Source organism: Peromyscus californicus, unplaced genomic scaffold, assembly GCF_007827085.1.
Source record: "Peromyscus californicus insignis strain IS unplaced genomic scaffold, ASM782708v3 Scaffold_5__1_contigs__length_169319896, whole genome shotgun sequence".
Taxonomy (NCBI): domain Eukaryota; kingdom Metazoa; phylum Chordata; class Mammalia; order Rodentia; family Cricetidae; genus Peromyscus; species Peromyscus californicus.
Window position 1 is genome coordinate 149,556,049 of NW_026294573.1, and position 26,024 is coordinate 149,582,072.

General features: G+C 39.5%; 1 protein-coding gene across 1 annotated transcript in view; it reads left to right on the forward strand.

Moving 5' to 3' along the window:
* Runx1t1 (RUNX1 partner transcriptional co-repressor 1) overlaps positions 1-26,024 on the forward strand; it is a 145,652-nt gene that overhangs the window by 110,971 nt on the left and 8,657 nt on the right. The window contains 4 exon segments of the mRNA XM_052718383.1: positions 1,182-1,267; positions 1,828-2,029; positions 11,684-11,752; positions 16,655-16,845. Of these exon segments, the coding sequence (XP_052574343.1) occupies positions 1,182-1,267; positions 1,828-2,029; positions 11,684-11,752; positions 16,655-16,845 (548 nt within the window).

A 26,024-nucleotide genomic window follows, 5' to 3' on the forward strand; every position in this document is an offset into this window, starting at 1 on the left:
CCTGGTTTTTCATATGGGCACTGAAGATCCAAATTTACGTCTTCTTGCTTGTCTGGCACGTACTTCATTGACTGAGCTATCTTCCCAGTCCACGTTAGTTTTCTTTTCTTTTCTTTTTGGTTTTTCGAGACAGGGTTTCTCTGTGTCATTTTGGTGCCTGTCTTGGATCTCGCTCTGTAGACCAGGCTGGCCTTGAACTCACAGAGATCCACCTGGCTCTGCCTCCCGAGTGCTGGGATTAGAGGTGTGTGCAACAGTGATGCAGAAGAGGCCTAATACACATGATGTTCGAGCTAGAATTTTCATATTTTTTTTTGCCTTGAAAATTTATAGGTTATTTTGTGATTGGCATATTGATTTTTTTTCCATAAAGACTGTGGTATGGTGCTATGTATGGTGGTTTCTGCCCAAGTTCCCAACACTTTGTAGACTAGAGTGGAAAGATTGAGAATTTAAGGCCAGCCTGGGCTTCAGAGTGAGTGCTAGGCCAGTCTACTCATTATGGGGAGACCTTGTCTCTAATAACAAACAAAACAAAACAACTGAAAGGGAAAGAAAGATCTTGTTTCTTCTTACTTTTTGCATTTTGGTAAGTTGAGTGGTCATTTGTAGCTTTCGTATTATCCCAACTTTTGTTTATGGACCTAGTTAGATATGTAAGATCTAGTAAGATTATATTCACCTCTAAGTGTGCTAAAATGTGAAGTTTTTACCATGCTTCTTTTGAAAAAGTATAGCCCAACCCACTTAAAATAAATTATACTGTCCTTATTTTTAATGCACGGTAACCACATTTGATACTGAATTGGTTGATTGATTGATTGATTGATTGATTTCTGGGAATTGAACCCAGGGCCTCACAATGCTAAATATAGTCTCTACTTCAACCTAACTTGTTACTGCAAATACAAAATGTCTTGGGTTCTTTAGAATTCAGGAATGTGATGTGGATACCCAGCTCTCATCTGTGAGGTCTCCTATCAAAGTCATTATATTGGGTGGGAGGAGGGAAGAGATGGGGATCTGTGGTTGATATGTAAAATGAATAAAAAATTTCTTAATTAAAAAGAAACAAAGTCATTATGTGTCACATCCTGTAGTTGTTGCTGTGTGCTGACTGCAGATATTGACTGTGTGCTGGAGGCTTTAGCACAATTAAGCCTTCTTCTCTACATTTGTAGGGTTACATGGCACACGTCAAGAAGAAATGATTGACCACAGACTAACAGATAGAGAATGGGCAGAAGAATGGAAACATCTTGATCATGTAAGATATCAGTAATATTTTGAGCTAAAATTGTTTAATAAACAAGTGAGGTAAGGTTTTTGTGAGTGCTTTGAAGGTATGGCATGTTCTGTTCTTGGAAAAAAATGAGTGTGAATATTTGAAGTAGTGAAAGTGAATACTTGAATAAGAACATAAGATCTGATTTCTAAACTGATGTGAATGTTGCTTAAGAGAAATATTAGATCTTGGAAGAGCACAGATCAGCAGGTCACTGTTTTATTGTGGAAGGGTCATTCGGTTCATAGCTTAGTGAGCTCTGTATTTGGAAAGACAAATTTACTGTTAGGTAAGTATCTATCTGTCATGACTCCATTATACCTCCTATTTTTTCCCTCCTCATTTCTGTTGAATTTGTTCAATTATTGGGTCTGAATTTCAGATCTTTCCATCAAATGTCTTTCCATCAAAATCTTACACTAAAGCCTTCAGGAAGAAAATATTACATTTCATTGGCTTGAAACAGTGTGTTTCATTGCTCATCCATCGTTTTAATTTGCGGTGATGTGTATAATCGTCTTTCCCTCCTGTTCCTCACATAGCTGTTAAACTGTATAATGGACATGGTAGAAAAGACGAGACGATCCCTCACTGTTCTCAGACGATGTCAGGAAGCAGACCGGGAGGAACTGAATTACTGGATCCGGCGCTACAGTGATGCCGAGGACTTAAAAAAGGGCGGCAGCAGTAGCAGCAGCCACTCCAGGCAGCAGAGTCCCGTCAACCCAGACCCAGTTGCATTAGGTACTTTCATTTTGTTTCTCAATTGAGTACCTTGAACACCTATTTCATATTCTATTCATTACGACTCTTTTTAAACATGTGTTTCTGAAAATAAGGAGTCCTGAGGAAATTTAAGGTTAATAAACATTTTCTATATCCTTGACTTCAAGGAAATTAGGCAAACTGGTATGTTAAGAAATGGTGATAAAACTCACTTTTTCCAGGTAAATATACTGAGCTTATGGCAGAGTTTCAAAGCTGAACCAGACTGTGCCCTCCTTCATTAGCTAGCTATTAAGAAGGGATTCTGCCTCAAACCTGTCAACATACATGCTCAGCCATGTGACTGGGGTGCCAACATTTCCAGCAAGGTTTCTATAGGTCTCTTTAAAAGAATGTACTTTTGGAATCGTGTGTGTGTGTGTGTGTGTGTGTGTGTGTGTGTACATGTGAGTACTGTGCTTGTGAAGGTCAGAAGAAGATGTCAGTTCCTTTGGAATTAGAGTTACTGATGATTGTAAGTGGCCTGACATGGATGCTGAACTCAGACCCTCTGAAAGAGCAGTGTATGCTCTTAACTGCTGAGCTGTCTCTTCAGCATCTTTTCTAAGTTTTCATTAAGACCTAGTCTGGAAGACAGTCTTGTTCTGTTGCTATGTCTCATCAAACAAACAGAAGCCAGCTTTCCCCAAAGCCCCTCTGGATGGGAGACAAGAATGCTATACAGTGTGCTTATGCCACATGAAAATTAATGATTAAAAATGTAGCACTCCTATTATTTATCTTTATTTAGATCGTTTACTCTTGATTTTATTACTTATAGTTATATAATGGGACTGTGTTATGACTACATGAAACTATATTTAGTGTTGATATTTGTAGACTGTCAAGGTAAAAAATAGAATATAATCCCAAAGGCACTAAGAGATAAATTCAACCTGAAAGCATTTCAAGTGGCCTGAGAACTTGTCGCTAAATGAATAATGGGTTTTATCGTTTACATTGCTAGCCATTGTGAGTGGGCATTATCTGACTAAACATCGTGGAGATGGATGTGTATGGACCCTCATTCTGTCCTCTTACATGTTCACCTCATCCCCACCTGCTAACTCAGTTTTGCCCACATACAGAATAAACCTGTAACCTTGAATCATTAGTACAATAGCTGATGTATCTAAATAAAAAATTTGAGGCACATTTATCTGGCTATTGATTTCACATTATCCCTTTTAAAAATAAAATTATTCCCAGCAAATACAGTTTCCTTTGCATTTAGATTTGTGGATTTCTGCAAACCCTTGAAGGCTGAACACTCATTACCATAATAAATATTAAATAAAGAAAAAATCCTAGCCATATAATTTACCCAACAGGCATTATTCTGAAGAGTTTACGGGCAAAACAGTTTAATTTGTCAGGTTGCATTAAGGCACATAATGAAAAAAGAATTAAGTCTGATTTGAACTGGTATTGGTCTAAACAAAGCTATGTGGAGCTGAGTACAATAAGCATCTTGTTTTTATTTTCTTATTGTGAGCAAAAATTGGTTAATGTGGCAGATTTGCTAAGAAACAAAGGGGGATGTTTGTAGCCACTGAATGTAGGGAAAAAATTGAGAGCCCTAAAATAAGTAAGCCTTCAGGAATAGAATCATATAGTGTGGTTGGCTCTGTGGAGCACATTCATGGAGTCAGCCCTTAAACTTCATGCACTTATCATTTTCGAGGCACTGTAAGGAAGAGTCTTCATTCTGGCCTTGAGGAAGAGATAGGCAAAGATGCCACTGAGGCTGCGGGCTGTTATCTGCTCTGCAGTGCTAGAGATGTTTCAGAAACTCACTGGACTTCATCCTTTAGCAAGATGCTGCTTAGCCGTGGATGTGGTCTACTTTGTAGGTAGTCACCACCATTGCATAGACTCTGACCAATGTTGGTGAATGGTCACATCCTCCAGAAAGGCAGCCTCAGGTCTCTGATACAAAACCAAAATAATAAACTTGGCTTATAAAAAAAATGGCATAGGTGTATATGAATTACTGCCTTTAGCAATGTCTGGTGAATTCATATTTTTGATCAAGCTGAGATGTCGCTTTGGCTTTCAACCTTTATAGGTTCTACTCTTCAAAGGCTATGTAACATTTTGAGCTTCATTGTTTAGACTATTAAAAGAATCATGTGCTTTTGGGACACAGAACCTTAGGCTGCCTACTACTAAGTCATTGCCAAAATTGTTAAGAGCTGTGCAGTTCCCAGGTTCTAGCAGCTAGTGGTTATTTTTCTTGTGTGTCTTTGCTGCTTGATTTGTGAAGTCTGTGATTCCATTTTCTGGAGCCGGTTTGTGGCTGAGTGAGAGGAGACATAGTTTCAATCAGAGACCACTATTATGTACATAAACTGCTTTCTGTCCTCCAGGGTTTGAATTGAAGGAATGAATGAGTAGTAAAAAGATTATAAATTATTGGCAAATAAATCCATTTTCTTTTCCTGGAAAGTGTTTAATGAGGTTCTTGGGGGCAGAGAAAGCTACAGCAGATCTGTATTTTATATATATGTAGGTATCATAATGCTGTAAGTTGTTTATTTTCTAAGGGTTGAAATGGTTGATTTCAAATGAGACCTTCAGAATATATTGTAGAAGATATGTTTGGCTCAAATCCAGCCCTCCTCCCATCCCTAACATGGAAATTGTAGAGATGTTTAGCCATACACACATTCTTAGCATTTTTAAATGGTGTTGAGGGACTGTGTGGAGGAGAATGTAGATCTAGGACTGATGTGCTAGAAGTTTGTTTGACTCAATCCCAGGATCACTTTTGAAATGTATCCACAGAATTAAGTCACTGAGGGGGAATAGAAATAATGCAATTAATCTATCACTAATTGAATTTTAGAAGTTTTCTCCAGATAGAACATAGAGACTCTGTTGTGAATATCCTCCAAATTTTAAACACTGAGAACATACTGATCTCATCATGTTGTCTTCATTCTTTAAATAAAATGCAAGCTGATATCTTAAAACACTTTCCCCGTGTAACTCAGCCTGGCCTCCAACTTGCTTTGTAGCTGAGGATAACCTTGAGCTCTTGATCCTCCTGCCTCTTTCTCTAAAATTCTGGGATTACAGGCATATGCACCATTCCTGCCTTCAAGGACTTTGCAAAACATTATTTTTCATTTGGAAAAAAAAAATGCTTATTCTTGTATCTTTGCTGTACTGAAAGCAAAAAGGGTAAAATGCTGTGGAATAATCCTTTTGTACATTGTGAAGACATGTTGTTCTCACTGTTAATAAAAAGCTGATTGGCGGATGGCTGGGCAGGATTTTCAGGGCAGAGAGAATACTGAGAAGAAGGGTAGAGTCAGAGGAGACACCATGAGACACAGAGCTAACACAATGGGAGTTATGTACATGAGGTAAATGAGCCTGGCAGCACATACATTAATAGAAATAGATTAATTTAGGTTGTAAGAGCTAACTAAAAACAAACCTAAGATATTGGCTGAGCATTTATAATTAATATTAAGTCTCTATGTGGTTATTTGTGGAGTGGCTAGCGGAACAGAGAAATCCACTGACATATTCTTTGTTTTGTTATTTTTTTTCAAGACAGGGTTTCTCTGTGTAGTTTTGGATCCTGTCCTGGAACTCACTCTGTAGCCCAGGCTGGCCTTGAACTCACAGATATCCACCTGGCTCTGCTTCCCGAGTGCTGGGATTTAAGGCATGTACCACCACCGCCTGGATATATACATACATACACACACACACACACACACACACACACACACACACACACACACACACACACACATATATATATCTGTGAGTTCAAGGCCAGCCTGGTCTACAGAGTGAGTTCCAGGACAGGATCCAAAACTACACAGAGAAACCCTGTCTTGAAAAAAAATAACAAAACAAAGAATATGTCAGTGGATTTCTCTGTTCCGCTAACCACTCCACAAATAACCACATAGAGACTTAATATTAATTATAAATGCTCAGCCAATATCTTAGGTTTGTTTTTAGTTAGCTCTTACAACCTAAATTAATCTATTTCTATTAATGTATGTGCTGCCAGGCTCATTTACCTCATGTACATAACTCCCATTGTGTTAGCTCTGTGTCTCATGGTGTCTCCTCTGACTCTACCCTTCTTCTCAGTATTCTCTCTGCCCTGAAAATCCTGAAAATACCTTTATGTATTGTTACCTTGTTTACTTGACAGGAAGGGTAGTAGGATGAGAATCGGCAGATTCAGTCACTGACACAGAATTCTGGCATTTACAGCCAGCTTGCTGGCTGGCCCTGCTGCACTCCCTGCATGTTTGGGTCCATGGCACTGTGCACCTTCCCCATGCAGTGTGTTGCTTGTATTACCCTTTTGGATCCTAACATTTTTATTTTCCTTAAATTACCTCCTCTTCACTTGCTTGGAAGTACTCTAGAATCTTTCTGCAGTTCATTGTGTATCTCTTTTGTTTTCAAGAATGTTGCAAAAAAAATCTTTAGAAAGGGGCTTTTTTTTAAAGTTATCTAATGATGAGTTTAAGGCTAACATCAGAAACTAACATCAGGAGCTCTGCAGTCTGATGGTGTAAATTCCTTGTGGGCTTTTGGAAGAATATTGAGATGGTAGGGCAGAGATTCAGCAAGTGCCTCTGTGTGGATTTTGGTAGGAGCTAGCTCATTCCAGAAAGAAGTTTTTGACTGATTTAGGTGGGAGGAAAAATGAAGCTGGCCTTTTATAAGTGGGCCAGCTGTTCAAAGGTTTCTTGAGATGACGGAGGTGTTCATACTCAAAAGTCTCTCAGTTGGCAAGTGCTATGACGTAGCAGCACTGACTTACTGGGATTCTCCTGGGCATCTGGTCCAGGCCTTACTGAAAGTGCAGACTCCGAGTAGACCTGGAATGGAATCCTTGCTTCCCTCTACACTGGTGAGGTCTGTTGGGTCGCAGGTCTCACCATGTCCCAGTTTCCTCATCTGCAAGATGAAGACGGCACGACTGTGCAGGTGGTGGCCAGTTCTACCAGATTGAATTAAGGGGCATAGAAGTGAAAGGGGGTGTCTGACTCATAGTAGATATGCCATAAATATTAACATTATGATAATTTTCAAAAGGATTTTAAAGAATAGTATTAAATGACGGTGGTGGATTTTTTTTTGGGGGGGGGAGGGTGTTGACATCCAAGATTGTAACATGTTAGTGGATTCTTACTTTTTTCAGCTACAAAGTATTTCCAAGCATGGTTTTTATTGGCAGAGAAATTTAAGAAGGAATTTTGCCTTAAATATAATACTGTATTTAATTCATAACCCATGACTATAGGAAAATAGTTTTCCCTCAACCAAAGAAACATTTTTCAATTTCTCTACTGCCAGAATATAAAAACCATAAACAAGTTGTTCAGAACACAGCTGCATGTGAAATTTGATTTTTATATACTTGCATTGATTTTTTTTTTTGTAATCACATCATAAAGTTCATCTCATGGCCATACAGCCAGGTCCATAATGCAAATGCCTGTCATGTTTTTAAAACCTACTTTATTTCATGATATTATATTTAGAACACTACAAATTAAATATACCTGTCTTTGCAAAATAAGAAGATAGGTCTTTCTAGAACTTTGGGTGTGCTCATTGATAAGGATCAGTGTTGGAAAGCAATGGCTAGTTTTGAGGCTGTGTGGGGACTTCTAAAAGACAGCTTTGAGATTTCTGAATTTACTACCCTTAAAAAAAGAGTGGCATTTGTGAGGATGAAATCACCTAATCTTTCCTTTCTTTCAATGATCTCTGTAATAGATATGATCATGATCGCAGCCTCATTCTGCCCACTACAGGATGAAGGCCATGCCTAGGTGCTGCCGAGCTTTGAGCATTGCTGTCCTGGGTCAGATGAGGTCACATTGGTTCTCCAAAGGCTCTCTGCTCATCCCTTCATGTATATTGATGGCGTCCCTTGCTGTATCTAGTACCCAATGGTCTCCATTCTGTCGTAAGTGTAGTGCATCTTCCATCTCCTTCGTATATCATCGACCGCTGCTTCTTGTTTTCTTTCATGTTTCTTCTAGAATTTTCCTACACTCTGATGTGGCTCTTTCTCTTTATCAGTTGTCTGTTATCTTCTGGAGGTTGCCACCTCCTCTTTCCTTTACTCCCAAGCTATTTGTACTTCAAACCAAGCAAACATCATGTAGAAAGACTTCTCTACTCATCTGTCAGTAACCACATTGTGTCTATGTTTTACATTTAAAATTCACTCTTGGTAGATGCTCCTATCTGTATTTACTGGTGCATTTTAGAAGAACTATTAATTTTTATAGCAACTGCCATTTGAAGGTAGTCTACAAAAACAGTTAGTAGTTATAAATAAGCTTCCTTAGAGGGAGCTTTAGAGTCTTAGAATTGTCTTCTCTAGATTGGCGAGCATGTTAAAACAATTAAGTCCTAGGAGAACTGTCTCATTTTCTCCTAGTTATCAACCTCAGGATTTCCTTTTCTTTTTCTTTTCTTTCCTTTTTCCCTCTTTCTTTCTTTCTTTCTTCCTTCCTTCCTTTCTTTCTTTCTTCCTTCCTTTCTTTCTTTCTTCCTTTCTTTCTTTCTTATTTGTCTCTTAAGCTCCTTTGTCATATATACCTTCTACAACTTAATCAGATGTTTCTACTTAGCCAGAAGATACATAACCTTGACATTACAACTACTTAATCAAAAGATAATGTAAATGTATTATGTGGTTTCTGTAGCCTATTAAATAATAGCTTTAATATTTAGCATGAAAACAAATAGATTCTGAAGAGTACCTTCTCGACTCTTCTGTTCTTCCCATGGTTAGACCCAATGTTCAGCAAAAGTACCATGACTCAGAGCTAGAAAGGATGCTGCAAAATTCATGCTTTCATGCATGGGTGTGTGTATTTGTTTTTTGGTTTGACTACTTGGAAAACAGCTCTTTTAGAAATGAGGATTATGAAAACATTTTCACATTTGGTGTCAATATTTCTTGGGTAGGAGTTGGGTCTCTTTGGATATCTCGGTGTGTCATTTAGGGAGATGTAGCTACAGTAAGACACAGCACAACTTTCCAGTGTGGTGTAGCAAGATATCCACCGGACAGTGCATGGAAGGTGAAAGGTTGACTGAGCCTAAACATTGGTATTTGAGTGGAATTGAGGGCATAAATCTTCACAAGGTTTAAGTAATATTCATGAAAATGTTATTTGTGAAATTTAAGTATCTACTCCCAAGGAGAAAGACAGTGAATTGATAACTGTAGGAACAATTTCAATCCAACACATAAAATAATATTCTTAGAGTTAAATACTTTAGGGTGTATTTGCATACTGTAAACTTCTTCAGAGTTTTGCTTTCTTTAGACTTGTATGCTATTTAGTTAAATAGCAAGAGAAACCATCTCTACAGTTCTTTTTTCATCCTAGTTACTTAAAAGGAATATGTGTATTTTCACTGGTGATGATAATAAAGATAACCAGTGATAGCAATCCCTCCTTTTGTCTCAGAGTATGGCAGTATTGCCTCAGTTTACAAATGGGGCATCTCAAACCTAGAGAAACCAACTGGCTTGATACCCTAGAGTGAGTAGCAACCAAAACTCAGATTTTTTTCCACTGAATTCTAGCAATATTTCTCTTTTCTTTGTGCTGCCTAGAATTGATAATTAGCATCTTTTATATCTGTATTTGGATAACAGTATCACATTTCCTGTTCTTTATAATAATGCTTGGTTATTTATCAAAAGATAGTTTGATACTGAACTTTCTTTAACCTGCTGGATGAATAAAAGCAAAAACAAAATGAACTCACTCCTTGGAACTTACAGGAATAGGAATTAGTTTTTATTTTTGACTGTAGACTTTACAGATCTATTGCTAGCCAACTAATTATACTTAAGTGAAAGCGATTTACCTGTGAAAAAGTCTGTATCATTTGTTACATGTAAATTTGTTATCACTGTATGGCATCTGAATGTGAACTTGACCACATTCCGTCTCCTATGGAAATAGTTATGGTGGTATAGAAGGCAAGTTTGAATAACTTAGCAATATCATCTATCCTTGGAGTCGTATGTACACCATATAGTTATTTCTAGCTTTCTTGAGGAACAAAAATAATTCATTTAAAAATTAGGTATTTTGTTGTTGTTACTTACTTTGCAAAATAAGCATACCAATGAAAACTCACAGGTATAATACTTACTATATATTTTATATTAATATTAATAATGTGTATTATATAACATCTTATTAAGTAGTTTTAAGATTTTAATGTAAACTTTTAAAAAGAAATCTTTTATTCTTGAATAAATACATGAAAGAAATATTGCAAAGACAGAACAGAGACTTCCCATATATCCTTTACCAAATTACCATAAGATTTTTAAAATTAACTAGGGACAATGAGTGTTCTGGCTCACTGATGATCTATGTACCGTGCAAAGATTTGCATATAATTAAAACATTCATATCTAATGACTTAGCTAAAGGACCTATCATTTGTCTTCTATTTAGTGTTCTGTAGCTGCATAAACTATAGGAAACTGGATGAAATGTTTCTTGTCTTAACCACAACTGATATAATGATGTATTCTTTTAAAAAATCAGCTATTTGATATTTCTTATATATATATATACACACACACACATACAGTTTCAGCTGAAATTTATCATGCATTGATTATTATAGTTTATAAAAGTTCAATTGATTATTCTCTTCCCCAATCTTTCTGAAGTCTGTTGTTGGAGTTCTTATCTCTAATTCCACCACTCAAGAGGAATTAATAGATCTTGAATACATAGGCTTGCATTGAAAATCCAGTATGGAAGACTTGTATTGCATATTTATATTTTAGCCATGGAAAACCATAACAAACTTTATTTTCAAGGTGCATAAAAGTATTAAATGTTTGCAGCTTTTGTATGACTGTTATTTGAAAGGTAGAATTTCTGTTACAACTTGATAATTTTCTCAAAGTTTTAGAATCTGAAAAGATGATAAACACAGCCTTTAAAATAGAGCTTCATTTCTGATTCAGGACAAAACAATGAAACCAAATTCTGTTTGATCCACTGAATGTAGACAAATCTATTCTAACACTCCCTGGCTTCCGTATTTGTCAATTCCACATGACCCAATGTATAAGAAAATTTTAATGCACAATGGGATGTTAAAGAAACAATTAAGTGTGAGCACTGGTTAGCCTTAGAGTAGGACTTACTTTTTGTCTATTGTGATAGAATCAGAGCTCTGTAGAAATTATATTACCTTATGATTGATTTTTGTACTACAAATTTGACTTTTGAAAGCAAAGACACCAACTATAATCTCCTTTCACAACACAAAGTGTACCTATAGAAATCATTACCATGAGAAAGTTCTGGGAAGCCTGTTCCCAGACATCAGACTGTATGAAGTAAAGTTGCTTTGGATTTGAGTGTATAAGGCATTTGGACCAATGACCTTCTGCTTTCCTTGGGCTCTGATGACTAGCCTTGCTATTTTTGTGCATTTTCTTGAAGTGAAACATTCAACCTTTTAAAATTGCATTTTTGTAATGAAGCCAAGAGGAGGAGTTGCTTGCTTGGCTCTGCATAAGGACATGGCAATACTGATGGTACTCACCCTTCTCTCCACCCTCTCCCATCATTTTCATAGATGCACATCGGGAATTCCTTCACAGGCCTGCGTCTGGATACGTGCCAGAGGAGATCTGGAAGAAAGCTGGTAAGAATTGTTTAAAAACACGAGTTTAGTGTTCTGGCAGCTGTGTGCAGTTGTTAATGCTGTGATGTGAGGAATGACAGGGAAGGGTTTCGCTGCGAACAACAACAATAGCAAAAGCAAAGCAAAACAGAGCGAAAACCACAAAACAAAACAAACTAAAAGGAAAAAACCCTCATTAATATTCTTAAACCAGGCCTGATTAAAACATGAAATAGTTTTTATTTTCATAGCATCTGCTAGTGCCATTATAATTGAAAGGCTGGCAATATTTCCCTTATAACCCCTCCCCCCCTTTTTTATAGCATCTGTAATGGCTTCAGAGTGAAATTTTGGCACAGGAGGTCTTAGCTTGCATGCAGTTCTTTGATGAGGAAAGAAATCCAATGTTTTAGGAATTAAATTACATACATCAGCATTTTCCTCTGCATTCTTAAATTGGACCAAATCTAGTAAACTTGTTAAGGGACTTCAGAGGGATTATTATTTTTGGTTACAGTCTAGTTTTAAAATCACTCTTCTGTGATGTTTAATATTAAATCATCAGAGCTAAGTTAGTTTTTAAGCTGAGCAAAAGGGTGGCTGGCCCTTCTATTTCTACACACACCTTTCATTGGCTTCTGCTACTATCTGTGACTGTGTATTCTGTGGTGCATTTGAAGCTTCCTGTGATCCATTTGTCTTAGTATTAGACTCTCTGTGAAGCGCCAGCTAAGCATGGCACCTGTCAAACACTGAACTCAGGAGTTTGTAAAAGATAAGCCTAGCCAGAGCTGAGGATGACACAAAGGGCAGGTGATGGCTGTGTCTCTGAGCTGCTGACATTCCAACTGTTAAGTTTTGAGTTACAAAACTGAGAAGGGCTGGGGCCAGTTCCAGCCACCATCACATGGGCACAAAGCTGGCCGTGCTAAGTCTCAGTAGAAGGTCTCTGTTGTTATTATTACTGTTTTTCTGCACAAGATTTCTGTTTAGGTTTTAATTGAATTTGGTTATGTGTAATCCTTTACCACTTGCTAAATATTTGCTCACTTGTGATTTATAAAATGTCTAAGAAGCACCACCTTCTGTAAGAGTGATAACAACTTTCCCAAATCTGATAGAATTTTAGATTTCATAGCTGAGATTAAGAGCTAGGAAGCTCTCTCACATGTCCTGTCTACAAAGGAGCCAGATCCTCTGGCTGAATTGCTGAAATTCCAATATGGCTCACCAGTTTCTTATATTGTACCCAGTTGTGCTAATGGTCTCAGGATTCCCCCAATTTGTTACTAACCGCCAAGTGCTGTCCAACCCCAAGAAGTTGCTGCATCTTCCCATCCTGTTCCTTTTGACTTGTAAATCCTCATTAAGCTGTTCAGGCCTGCTATTCCAATAAGAGGAACAGAGAACTATCATTTGGGACAATAAAAGGTGGAGTTTCTATGTTAGGGAAAAATGTCTTTCTCAGTTCCCCTTAGTTACCTGTATTTAAGTTAAATTCTTGGTAGTTCCTACAGAAGATTGACTGAGGTCTTGTGTAACCCAGATTTCTTCTGCACTGGTATCTGCTCATCTTTGTTGGGCTGCTGGTAAGCAAGAGCAGATTTTCCTGAATACACCACCTTTTCTAGAAAGCCAGCATGAATAGCGAAGCGTAAAGGAAGTCCTCCCGTGAGCAGCAAGCAATTGCCAGCCTATTCAGGAGTGCGCTTTGTGTTTTCCACTCAATCAAAGTTGTGTTTTTTTCTTCTCCTTCAGTTTTCTGATTTGATATATGGGAGTCTATTGAATCAGCCATTACTGTTTCTTCAGTCGGTTTTGTGTATGTCCGAACCCAGTCTTGATGTAGTTTAGGTTCATGGGGCTTGAGAAAAACAGTTTTGTTTCTGTTGTGTCCATGTACTGCTGAAGAGAGCGCAGACCTTGCCAGGAGAGTTGGGATTATTTTTAGGTATATCTTCCCTCTCTGTGCTGTCTTCACTCTAAGACCTGGTTCGGCTGTGGTGCAGATGACCTTGTTCTCTTCCCACTGTGGTACCGCTCACCACATAGGAACAGTTTGGACCGATTTTCTGTAGATGAATGTGAAAATTTAAGATGTGGATGACAGCTTTACCTGGAGAGCTCCATGAGGTGCTTGTAATATTTTTTGGACAGACTTCTTAAAAAGCAGGTGTAGAGTTCCCCAGTGGTGTCAAATCATCCAGTAAATGAGAACACCAAAAGTAAAATGGACCATCCACACTCAGCTTCTTACGCTTTGAAAGGACTCTAAAGTGTAACTCTGTAAGCAGAGAAACAAAAGCCAGACCCAGGCGTAATAGTTCACACCTGTAATCCCAACAATTGGAAAACCGTGTCCGGGAGATAGATGCAAGATTGAGTGAGGCACCATATGCTGCAGGATGAGACCCTGTCTCACAAAACCAAACCGAAAACAGCAGCAACAACAACACAAGCCCTGAGCCCATAAACAAACCTGTCTACCTTTTTTTTTTTTTTTTTTAAAAGAGAAACTTGTATGCCTTTACCACTTAAGTACTACTTATTATTTTCCTGGCAAACAATAACTAAGTAGAGTTTAAAAAGTTTGAAAATACTGATTGGACATAACTCTCAATCTTTTATGTAATACACTCACTGCATTGTCCTCACCGGAAATTACAGCTGTGAAAGTAAATACTTTTAACCGTGTTTTCCAGTTTTTATGTCATTTTAGTTTGAAATGATTTTAAATTTGCATAAAATTTTCAAAAAAATAGTAATCACAATTCCTTACTGCTTTTATCCACTCCTCATTTGACCCCGTTTGTGTATATTGGCCTTGTTCTCTCTCTCCCTCTGTTTGTCCCTCTGTCTGCTTTTCTTTTCCTCTGGACACACACACATACACACACACACACACACACACACACACACACACACACAGGACATCCTATGTAAATTCTGTATATTTGCTCCAATGATAGTTTAACAACATTTTAATTCACATTTTTAAGGATTGCAAATCCTAACAAACACTGAAGGCTGCATCCACTTTCTCTAAAAGTAATATTTTTAAAAGCAAGAGCAAAGATAGCACATACACTCCAAAGTTACAAAGGGTCCTTATAAAACTGGAGGGGAAAAAATGGAACATAAAAGTAGTTTTAAAATTGTGACTGAATGTTTTCTTCAGTATATTTCTTTTCAAAGGATCAGAGAATGTTTGCAGTTGGTAATAAATATTCAAGCACCTTGCAAATGTCCTACCAATTCTCTTTGCTGATCTGTATATGCCTGTGGGATTAGAATAGGAATGCATAATTTAAATATAAATTGCCTTATTTGCATATACAATTAGTCAAGCTACAGCTTTGATCCTAAGCAAAAATTATTGTCCTGTATTACCACTTAGATAGAATTTTAATTCACCTTGAATATTCAAACCAAATTAGACCCTGGCTATCTAGTTAGAAGGGCAGTACTTCCCTGGCACCCTGAGTCATTTATGATAGGGTAATAAATGCAGCTTTTGCCTCTTGTGAAGAAGGTGCTGTGAGCTGTGTGCAATGTCCTGATTCTATCCAGATTTTAAGTGCATACCTTGCAGGAGCTAACAGAGGATTAACATGGCTTAGTTAATATTTTCAATCTGGATCTTTCTTTTATAGCATAGTGTGTGAAACTTAGCCAGACATCAATTGCAAAGAAAGTCCTTGGGAATGATGGCACTAAGTGACAAAGGCTGAGGAGGACATGACAGTGAATCACAGGAGGGGCCTTCTGATGACCTGTAGGTCATGCACTACAGAATCAACCTCAGGAATCTAAGAACCCCTGAGAGGACTTGCATCTCTTACACTTTCAATCTACAGTAAAACATTTTTATTAGGAATCTATGTTTTTAATTAAACAGAACATTTAATTAAGGTGCTTTTTAAGTGGGTGAAACAATTAAGTGCAAACACTTGAATGAAACATGTCATAATTAGTTTTAATAGAGTGTTAATTGGTAGTAGGTTTGCCAAGTTAATAATTACTGCTTATTAAATTTTCAATTAATCATTGTCATTTTGCTTTGAATAAAAATGAATATTAGATAAACTAATTCAGGAGGAGGATATTTTCCCTTGTTAATTAGAACAGTTAATTTTTTAAGGGTGGGAAGTACTTGTTTTAGTTGTCAATCTTCTGTTGTACAGTGGTTCAGTCTTTGCACCCCGACTGCAGCCACACTGGAGAGCTAACTGGACACCGTGTAGGTTTGCTGTCAGGCCCCACCGCGTGGCTTGTGGTGTGATCCGGTTTTGTTTGCCCAGTGCGACAGTTGGTTGTAGCAAACTATTGTATACATTTGAAGTAGACAGAGACCAGCTTCCAGCTTAGAAATGGCAGGTTCTTTTTCAAAATCTCTGTCATTTCCCCTGTAGAAGCGCGTGTCTGTGTTATTCCGAAAATGACAGGAAAAAGGAGAACTGGACCACCTGTTTGGTTATTTCTTTTATTTCAAGGCTATTTATTACCCTGTAGCCCAGGCTGGCCCTGAAGTTCTGAATGATGTCATTACAGGCATTCACTATGATGTCAGGCTAGAAAATTAGCTTCCTTGTGAGTCTGAATGATCTTTAAGTTTCTTGTGGACATTCTTGCTCCTTAACAGGCTCCAGAATCATTTCTGGAGGCACTATTGTAGGAGAAAAGTCAAATAAAGATATACGCATGAAAAACATTCCCAAGAAGGCTATACCAACGAAAAATTCTCACTTTTGATTTCCTAAATGAATTTAAACATTTGGACTGTGCTTTAGACAGGCAGAATTGTCCAGTCATTTGGATGAGAACTGGGTTTGTTCCATGAAATTCTATTAAGAAGGGATCGGTGTCTCTCGTGCTGAGCTAACCAAGAGATGTTCTGTCCTCTGGTCTGGCCTTTTATCAAAGAGGAGGCTGTGAACGAGGTGAAGCGACAGGCAATGACCGAGCTGCAGAAGGCCGTGTCTGAGGCAGAGAGGAAAGCCCATGACATGATCACCACAGAGCGCGCCAAGATGGAACGCACAGTGGCTGAGGCCAAGCGGCAGGCAGCAGAGGATGCCCTGGCAGTCATCAACCAGCAGGAAGACTCCAGTGAGGTAAGGCCTTTGGGGGAGCTTGCAAAGAAGAGCATTTCTGTTTGGTTCTGGAAGTTCACAAAAGCCATTGGAGAATGGACTTTAGATAGATCACTGGGAAAAACTTAGAACAGTATGGGAAAACTCCAGGCATTGGTGGACTGGCCTAGGACTAATGTAGGCTTGTTTATTCATTAACCATTTGGAAGAAAAGTTCTCTGACCAAGGTGTAGTGTTGTATTTAGTAAATGAAACACTGAGAAAGTTTTCTTTTGATCTGTGTGTATGATGTGTGTGTAACTGTGGGTATGTATGTGCTGTGGCAAATGTACCACACTCAGAAGATAACCTTAGCTATCAGTCTCTGTCTTTCCCCTTGTTTTACACAGGGTCTCTAATTTGCCTCTGTACGTATTTAGACTGTGAACTTCTGGGGGTTCTCCTGTTCCCATGCCCTATCTGCACAGTGGAGGGCTGTGATTATAGATGTGCGCACTGCCCTGGATGGGGTTTATGTGGGTTCTGGGGGTTTGAGCTCAGGTCCTTACTTGTGAGGAAAGTACTTTACCCACTGAGCCATCTCCCCAGCTCCTCATGTAAAATTCATACATTCTCCAAAGTCATATTTAAAATGGCTTTAATAATGAATCCTAAAAGTCCAATGCTAAAGTAATGTTTGCATGACTTAAATATTTCTAAAAGATCTTATGTATGATCTTTGTTTTCATGTCATCTGTCACTAACCACTGTGGCAGCCAAAATGTAACATTGCTATCTGGGTAATAATTTTAAATATTATTCCACTATAATGATTTCTACACATCCACACCTACACACATGCACTCACTCAGGGCCTAATGATCCCAGGACCTAGCAAGTAAATAACTAAAAAGTGACACAATGCTTTAAAACATATAGCCCATAGGATCTCAACAGCATAGAATTGTTCCACGTTAATTAATATAGCACACAATCTTCAACTCCAAAATAAGTCCAGATAAAAGACTGCAATTAGCTCATCTCACAAGGCTGAACTAGCAAAGGCACGGCCTGATAAATCAATGGTCTACTACAATACGTATCTATAATTTGTGAGGGAGAGTAAGAATTTAATTTGTAGCAGGCTTTTCTGCAGATGAAAGACCCTGCGGGAATCACTCAATGCCCAGAGTTTCTATTTAACGTGTAGCAGATGAATAACAAGGGGACAAAAGGAATTGATTTTCAACATTTGGAAGTTTCTCAGGAAGAGAGGGACAAAGGGAAGTTTATCTTCCTTTTAATGGCTGACTTTTCCATTGTTGTATTAAACTAGACAGAAATTCAATTTTACTGGCATCATGCCATTAAGATTTATAAAGGCTTTTTTTTTATGTTGTTGGGGTGTTTTTTTTGTGTTAAGTTTATTAGTGTCTACTGAAGAGAACTTGTACAAGTTGGTGATATTATGAGAACACTTATCATCCTGCATACATTTTTATTTTCACACGAACATTTTAGGCCTGATGGTATATTTAGAGTATTTGTAGCGAGCTGACTTCTAAAGACAAATGCCTAGGAAGGAAATAAGTTAATATGCTTACATCCAGGAAGCGGCATGCTCGATCCCTTCAGTTTCTGTACACTTAGTGTCTTTACTATAAATCCATGTAGAAAAAAATAGTGACAGTGGTCTTGGCATTGTAAAACATGGTCTATTAAACAGACTTCGAGTCCAGGTCTCCAGTGCTTCCCAGGACTCCTCCCACACAACCCACAGGGCTCTGCTTTCCTCAGGCTAGGACAGGCCTGTTGGCTCTCATGTTGATTAGCCCATTAGGTGGGGGATCTGCCAGAAATGTGAGGCACAGCTGATTCAATACACAGATTCCTTACAACTCATAATTCTTACCTATTTTTGATGCTTTGGAATTTTCTGGAACGCTAACCATTTGACCACAAATAAGGTTCATATAGCATTGAGTTTTAGATATTTATGATTTTTTTAAAAAATAAAAGTAAGTCTGGTTATGGTAGAAACTGGTTGAAAAATATATGCGTTATCATTAAGTTTAACAGCTATTGATTTTTAAATCTCACAAATTAATAGGCCTTCTTTGTGTGACAATGAAAGGAAGTAACACACACACCTTAACTCTACCCATTTATTTATTTATTCTTATAATGAATTATTGATCTTTTATTATATATCATGGATAGTGCTGACCTCATGGGTACCTCAATCTTTGCCTCATGTTGACTGCACTTCACCAAGAGAGTTAAGTAATTGAATTACAGGAGTCATGGTAAACCTCCAAGGTGAAGGCTTCTGGTGTAGAAGGATAATCAGGAACTGAGTGAGTATTTTGACCTTTGTGGCTGCTGCTCTTTCTTTAGGCCATAGTAAGAGTTCCTGCAGGGGAGAAGCAGCAAGGTGGTGAGAACAGTTTGTGGGGGCTGACATGGCTGGTGAGTGTTTTAGAGGGGACACTCACACTGAGATGAGGCAAGAGATTCCAGGACGCTAAAAAAAAGAGGGGCTTTCTCTGTTTGGGGTCAAGATGCGGAAGACAGTTGTAGTGGTGTCCGGGGTTGGGGGTGAGGGGTAAATTTAGATATGCTGGCTGGATACTCATGAGATGAATTGTCCCATGATGGGTTTTGAATATCAGAAGGCCAGATCTGAATCACATTTATAAACTTGCTGAAGGGCTGAGGGAGTAGCTAAAGTGAGTAGAGCTCTTACCTATGGGACATGAAGCCCTGGGTTCCATCCCTAGCACTTCATCAGACCCAGCATGATGGTGCTTGCAGCAATCTCAGCACTCTAGAATTAGAGGCAGGAAGTTTAGAAGTTCAAGATCATCCTCCACTCAGTGACAGTAAATTTGAAGGCAGTATGAGCCACATGATACTATGCTTCAAAAACAATAACAACAAAGAAAAAGAAAACAAAAATACTTACTAGATTTGATGTATCCATGGTGTTTAGGGAAACTACAGAAAAGGTAAGCTATGCTTAGATACTTTATGCTATGCATATAAAAATATTAATTAAAACATTTAAAAGCTGAAGTAAATTGTTAAATCTAGCTAGACAGACAAGTCTTTAGATTGGAAAGAATAAGCAGAATAGAAATTTATGAGGTTCATCTTGTTCAATGTGAAAGTCAGGATGCTCCCCTGTCAGGTGGGGTGAGTATATGGATACCTAGTGTAGAGCTGCCATTTTCTGGTATTTTTAGAGTACCCCACTCAAATGTGCTTGTTCAGATGACAAATTACATTGTCACCACACTTAAACACTATGATCAGCTGAGTGCATAATCATCTGCTCTTGCAACTAGAAAAATCTAAGAGTAGAACCCAAAAGTCTTCTTTTTAAACATGACAAAAAGAAATATAATAAGATAAAACAAAAATCTTCGCATGGAGGCTGGACAAGTCAACCCAACAGAAGGAAAAGAGCCCCAAGAGCAGGCACAAGACTTAGAGACCCACTTGTTCACACACTCAGGAGTCCCGTAAAAATACTGAACTGAAAGCTATGCTGTATATGCAGAGGACATGGTGCAGATCCATGCCCTCTGTTTGCTGTTTCAGTCTCTGTGAGTTCATATGAGCCTTTCTTAGTTGATTCAGACGGTTTTGTTCTCCTAATGTCCTCCATCCCCTCTGGCTCTTACACTCTTTCTGCCTCTTCTTCCTGAGCTCTGGAGTGAGGGATTTGATGCAGACATCCCATTTAGAGCTGTGTGTTCTGAGGACTTTCTCTCTTTATTGTCTGACTGTGGATCACTGCATCTGTTCCCATCTGCTGCAGGAGGACACTTCTCTGATGATGAATGAATAAGGCAATGATCTATGAATATAGCAGAATATTATTAGGAGTAATTTTTGTTATATTTTTAAGACTAGTAATATTCGGTTTACCCTGTGCCTCTGGGCTACCTAGTCTCTGGTTCTTGGCCACCCAAGCCGTGTCAAGTATGGGTTCCATTTCATGGAGTCAAATCAGACATTGCTTGGCTGCTCCCATAAGTTCTGTGCCACTGTTGCCCTAGCATATCTTTTGGGCAGGACAGATTGTAGGTCAACAGTTTGTGGTTGGGCTGGTGTTTACATTCCTTTTTAGGTAGCCTGCTGAGTACCTTCCTGTACCAAAGACACTAGAATGCAGGGGTGAAGGCACCATGTAGGCACCAGCTCTGCTTCTCTGTGTTCAATGGGTTATGTGGGTGTTGTCCTTGACAATGGGCCCCACTGTTAGTTTGCCAAGAGCAACCATTGTCTTAACAATAGCCTGGGTTGCTTGGAAAATTCCATGGGACTACCTTGGCCAACAACTCAATTGACTGTAACCCAGTCCTTGTACTGGAAGCCTCATTTGGTGACAAGAGATGGATAGTGAAGACTCCATATCTCCCATTATTAGGAGACCTTATTAGGATCACCTTCATGTATTGTAGGAAGTTTTCACTGCACTAGGTTTCCATATCATTCCTCAAATGCCCCTTAATTTCAGCTCTCTCTCATGGCACTCCCTCCCTCAACTCCATCTTCCCTCCCCCTCCCCATTCCACTCACCCCCAGTCCACCCATAAACTATTCTATTTCCCCCTCCCAGAGAGATCCATGTGTCTTCCCCTTGTCTGTTCGTCTTTACCTAACCTCTCTGGGTCTATGGATTTTAGGCTGAACCCCGAGGTCTTAAGCTGGCTGCCCTAGCTCAGGAGTGATTCACTGGACTTCTACCATACTCTATTTCTGTGTAGGAAATAGGATATTATTTTTGTCTCATTGGTTGTTTAAAATATTTTTAATGCCAGGTGTAGTGTCATATGCCTTTAATCTCAGCCCTTGGGAGGCAGAGATAGGCAGATATTTGTGAATTGAGGCCAGCCTGGTCTATATAATGAGTTCCTTACCATCCAGGGCATCATAGTAAAACTTGCCACCCCCCTAAGGAAAGAAAAAGATTTATTTTTTACATCATTTTATTTTATAGTGTTTCAAGGGTTGAAATCCATGGCAGTCATCAGCCCATTTCCCATGGTCATTCTTCACAGTATGTTCTTTTCTGATGAGAACATTACCTCCCCCACCTTTTTTATTTTAAATACTTTCTATGTAGACACCTACCCATTTCTTTTCTAGATCATACATAGAATGTACATACTCCAAATACAAAACATACATGGAGATAAATTAAATGAATCAGTTTTTATTGCATGTGTCTGCTCTGTAGGGTCTTTGAGCAGAAACCTGGGCTTCAGAATTGGGAGGCCTGGGTTGTTGGCCTGCTCTCCCACCTCTTCCCTACATGTGCCCTTCTCACACTCAGGTCTTTTTGTTTTGCTTTGTGACCCACTGATTTTAACCCAGCTAGTCTGGGCTAGTGAGCCAGTTGTGGATTGAGGAGGACTTTATGAGGCCTTACCTCTCCTGATGAGTTATTGGCTTCTGATACTCTCTGTTTTGCTCACTTCTCACATTAGCTGTGACAGAGGGCACAGTGTTGTTTTCTTTCCATTACTGATAAGAGAGCTGAAACTTGTTCTATGATCATGTGAACATGGAAGTTGGAACATAGACCAAGGACACTTGTTCTATGAGCTGGTCCCCGGCCCAGTTTGCCCGGCTCTCAGACCACCTTCCTTATAGCCACATAGCAATAGTGGGATTCCTTCCCTCTGGAAAAGAATTTTTCAATTTTCAATTATCGATACACATTTATTTAACTTTAGATGTGTAAACTAATAACGTCACAGCAATCAGAATGACATTGGACTTCGAAAAACCTAGGTAATATATTACTTTCCTAAACTTTATCTCCTTTTTAACAACTATTTATTATGTGTGTGTGCCATATCATGCAAGATGTCAGAGGATAACTTTCAGGAGTCAGTTCTTTTAATCTGCCATGTGGGTCATGATGAATTCAAGCAATTAGGCTGGTGGTCAACTCCATTACCAGGTGAGCCATTTCATTTGCCCTATACGTTGTTGTTTTATGGAATATTATATTTATCACTCAAGCTGTTGTATTTCTTTCCCATGTCTATTTCCTACACAAATAGTTCTTTCCAGTGGACAGGTCGTATTGGGAGATACTCCTAATGAAACTTGCTCTAAAGATTCCTTTTGAGAGCCACCGCTTGTTTGAGCTTAGGAAGTTGAAGAGTGTATCTAAAAGTTAGAAGAGAAATGGACTGTACCAGTAGAGAGATTAGCTTTAAGCCACCAACAGATACTTTCTCCCAAATAAAGAGCCACTCTCCACTGTTCTGTATAGGTGAAAGCTGTGTGGTTATACCAAGAGGAGAAGAAGGGGGCGTCTATGTAGGGGCGTCTATGTAGTCCAGCCCCCACTGTGCTGAGGCTCATCATTACTACACAGGCATCACCGCCCTTCTATCAGACAGTTTGATTCAGAAGAATTTGTAGCCCTCGGTGTGAACTATGATGTTATGTTTCAGTAAGAGTTGGTTAGTGTGTCTCTTATTCAGAGGTCAGGTGTTGGTTTTATAGGTGTTGTGGTTATAGTGGTCAGATGACTGCTTTAGGATGACTGGCTTTGAGTTGTGCATCTCCTGCTTTGGTTTTGTGTGTGTGTGTGTGTGTGTGTGTGTGTGTGTGTGTGTGTATTGGCAGGGGTGGGGGGTGCCTGTGCCTGTATATGTAAATGCAGAGTCCAGAGGAGGATGTTAGTATTTTCCTTTATCACTTCCGGTCTTAGTTTTTGAAGCAGAGTCTCCTGAGTCTGTGTTGGCTAGATTGGTTGGCCAAAGAGCTGGGGGAGGGTGGGGACGGGGGTGGGGTGGGGGGGTGGGGTGGGGAGGGGGGTCCTCCTGTCTTCACTTCTTGACATTTACACAATGCATAGCACTGTGGGACTTTTATGTGGCTGATTGGGGATTAGAACTCAGTTCCTGGAGCTTTGGTTTTCTTATGGCAAATGTTGGCTACTGTTTATGTGACTTACTTTGCAAGGTTGTTGAGAGAGACAAATGTAATGAGAAGTTGTTCATATTTCACATAAAAAAAAGGTAACGAAGGTCTTAGTTACTTTTCTCTTGCTGTAACAAAACACCATGGCCAAGGCAACTTATAAAAGAAAGCATTTAGTAGGGACTTACCGTTTCAGAGGGTGAGTCCATGGCCATCATGGTGGGAGGCATGGCAGAAGGCAGGCAGGTTGATGCTAAAGCAGTATCTGAGAGCTTCCATCTGATCCACAAGCACTAGGGAGAGAGACAGCTAACTGGCCTGGCATGGGCTTTGGAACCTCAAAGCCCACCCCAGTAACACACCTCTGCCAATAAGGCCACACCTAGTTCTTCCCAAACAGTTCCACCACCTGGGGACCAGGCATTCAAATACATGAGTCTATGGGCCATTTTCATTTAAACCACCACAGCTGACAAGGGAGGGGAAAAAGGGGAGGGCAACTGTTAAGAAATGATTCGAATAAGAAAGACAAGGAAATTTAAATAGTAGCCATGATATAGGAAAGGATCGGAGAAAGGAAGACCATAAGTAGGGCCTGTGGTGTTTGATTGGAGTAGTTACAGGAGCCAAAGAAAGAGGAGTTCACATAAAATGTCCCAGTTTTAGGATCACGTGCTACCAGCGACTTGGGTGGATGGCTTTCTGGTTTAGAGGAAAGTAGGCTTCGTGCAGAACAGGTAGTTCACGGCCGGGGAGTGTTGCTGGGAAGGCAGTGTGAGCACAGGAAGCAGGTTGCACCATTGGTTTATAGCTGACTGTGCAGACTAGATCAGGCAGGGAGAGCTTAGGAAGGAAAGTTCCTCATGCCAGTCCCTGCTTCTCAAACACCTCGAGGGAATAAAGAGAAAGTTACCGTAGAAGAAACAGAACATTAGCATCTTGAAAACCCAAATCAATGGAGGTTTCAGCAAGGGATGTTCAACAGAAGGAATGGAGGAGGTCGCCAGTGGTGAATCTTCAGGGAGTCTGAAGAGAGGATGGAGGAAATGCTGCCAGGCAATAAGGAGGTTCTCTCCCCTTAGCTGCTAATGCCTGTGGGCAAAAGCACTTAATCTGGAGGATGTGCAAGCTTTCAGATTCTAGTGGTGCACAGGTACTGCATCTAGAACAGGAAGGAAATCTCCATCTTTATTCCAGCCAGTGCTAAGGGAAGGAGGGGGGGGATGACCACCTGCTGTGTTTGCAGAACCTCAGGCTCTGTGCTCAGCCCTGCCCTAACTTTGAGCCATCCTGCAGTTCCTGTTTTTGCTCCAAGAGCTGAAGCCATTTGCCTGTGGTTTTAATATTACTCAACAATGGCACTGAAAATGAAAGGCAGGCTGCCCTGACTCTGAAGCCTGTGTCATTTTGGTTAGCTACCATGGCATCTTGTCTTGGCTGGCTCCTGTATCCTGATCCAGTCTGCACCCACTGTAGGAAATGATACTCACTCTCTCCTAACCAGTGGGGCCACAATGGCACCTAATAGAGGATCTGACATTGGCAGAGTGGGGCATTTTGGAAAGAGTGTTTGATCGACAGTCTAAATACCCGCTGGGGATTAGGGAGGTCTTACACCTGGGCTATGCTGTTTCTTCTCTTTGTGACTTGGAAAAAAAAATCTTTTAATGCAAAAGTTAAGAAACTTTTGAGGCCTCAGGACCCTGAACCGCAAACTACCCATGAGCAAGGTTTTAAAATGTCAAATGCGCCGGGCGGTGGTGGCGCACGCCTTTAATCCCAGCACTCGGGAGGCAGAGCCAGGCGGATCTCTGTGAGTTCGAGGCCAGCCTGGGCTACCAAGTGAGTTCCAGGAAAAGGCACAAAGCTACACAGAGAAACCCTGTCTCAAAAAAACCAAAAAAAAAAAAATGTCAAATGCAATGTGGGGTCTAACATGCGGTCTCAGTGTGAGTTCAAGTTGTCCTGTGCTCTGTAGAGTTTTGTTTTAGTAGAACTAGTAGAGGAACCAGCCCTTTACATTTGCAGATTTCTTTGTAGTTAGAACAATTTTACTTAAATGTCTTGAGCATCAGTTACAGATAAAACCTGGTTAAAAGGACAATCATTCGGCAGAAAACCCAATGATTTTTGTCTCTCAGAAAAAGAAATTTCAACAGTAAAGACTAGGAGAGGTGTGTTTTGCTGCAGGACGGTCGATCATCCTCTGTATATCTGAATAACAAGATAAAAGAAAGAACTCTCCTGCCCTTGAGGGACAAAGAGAGTTT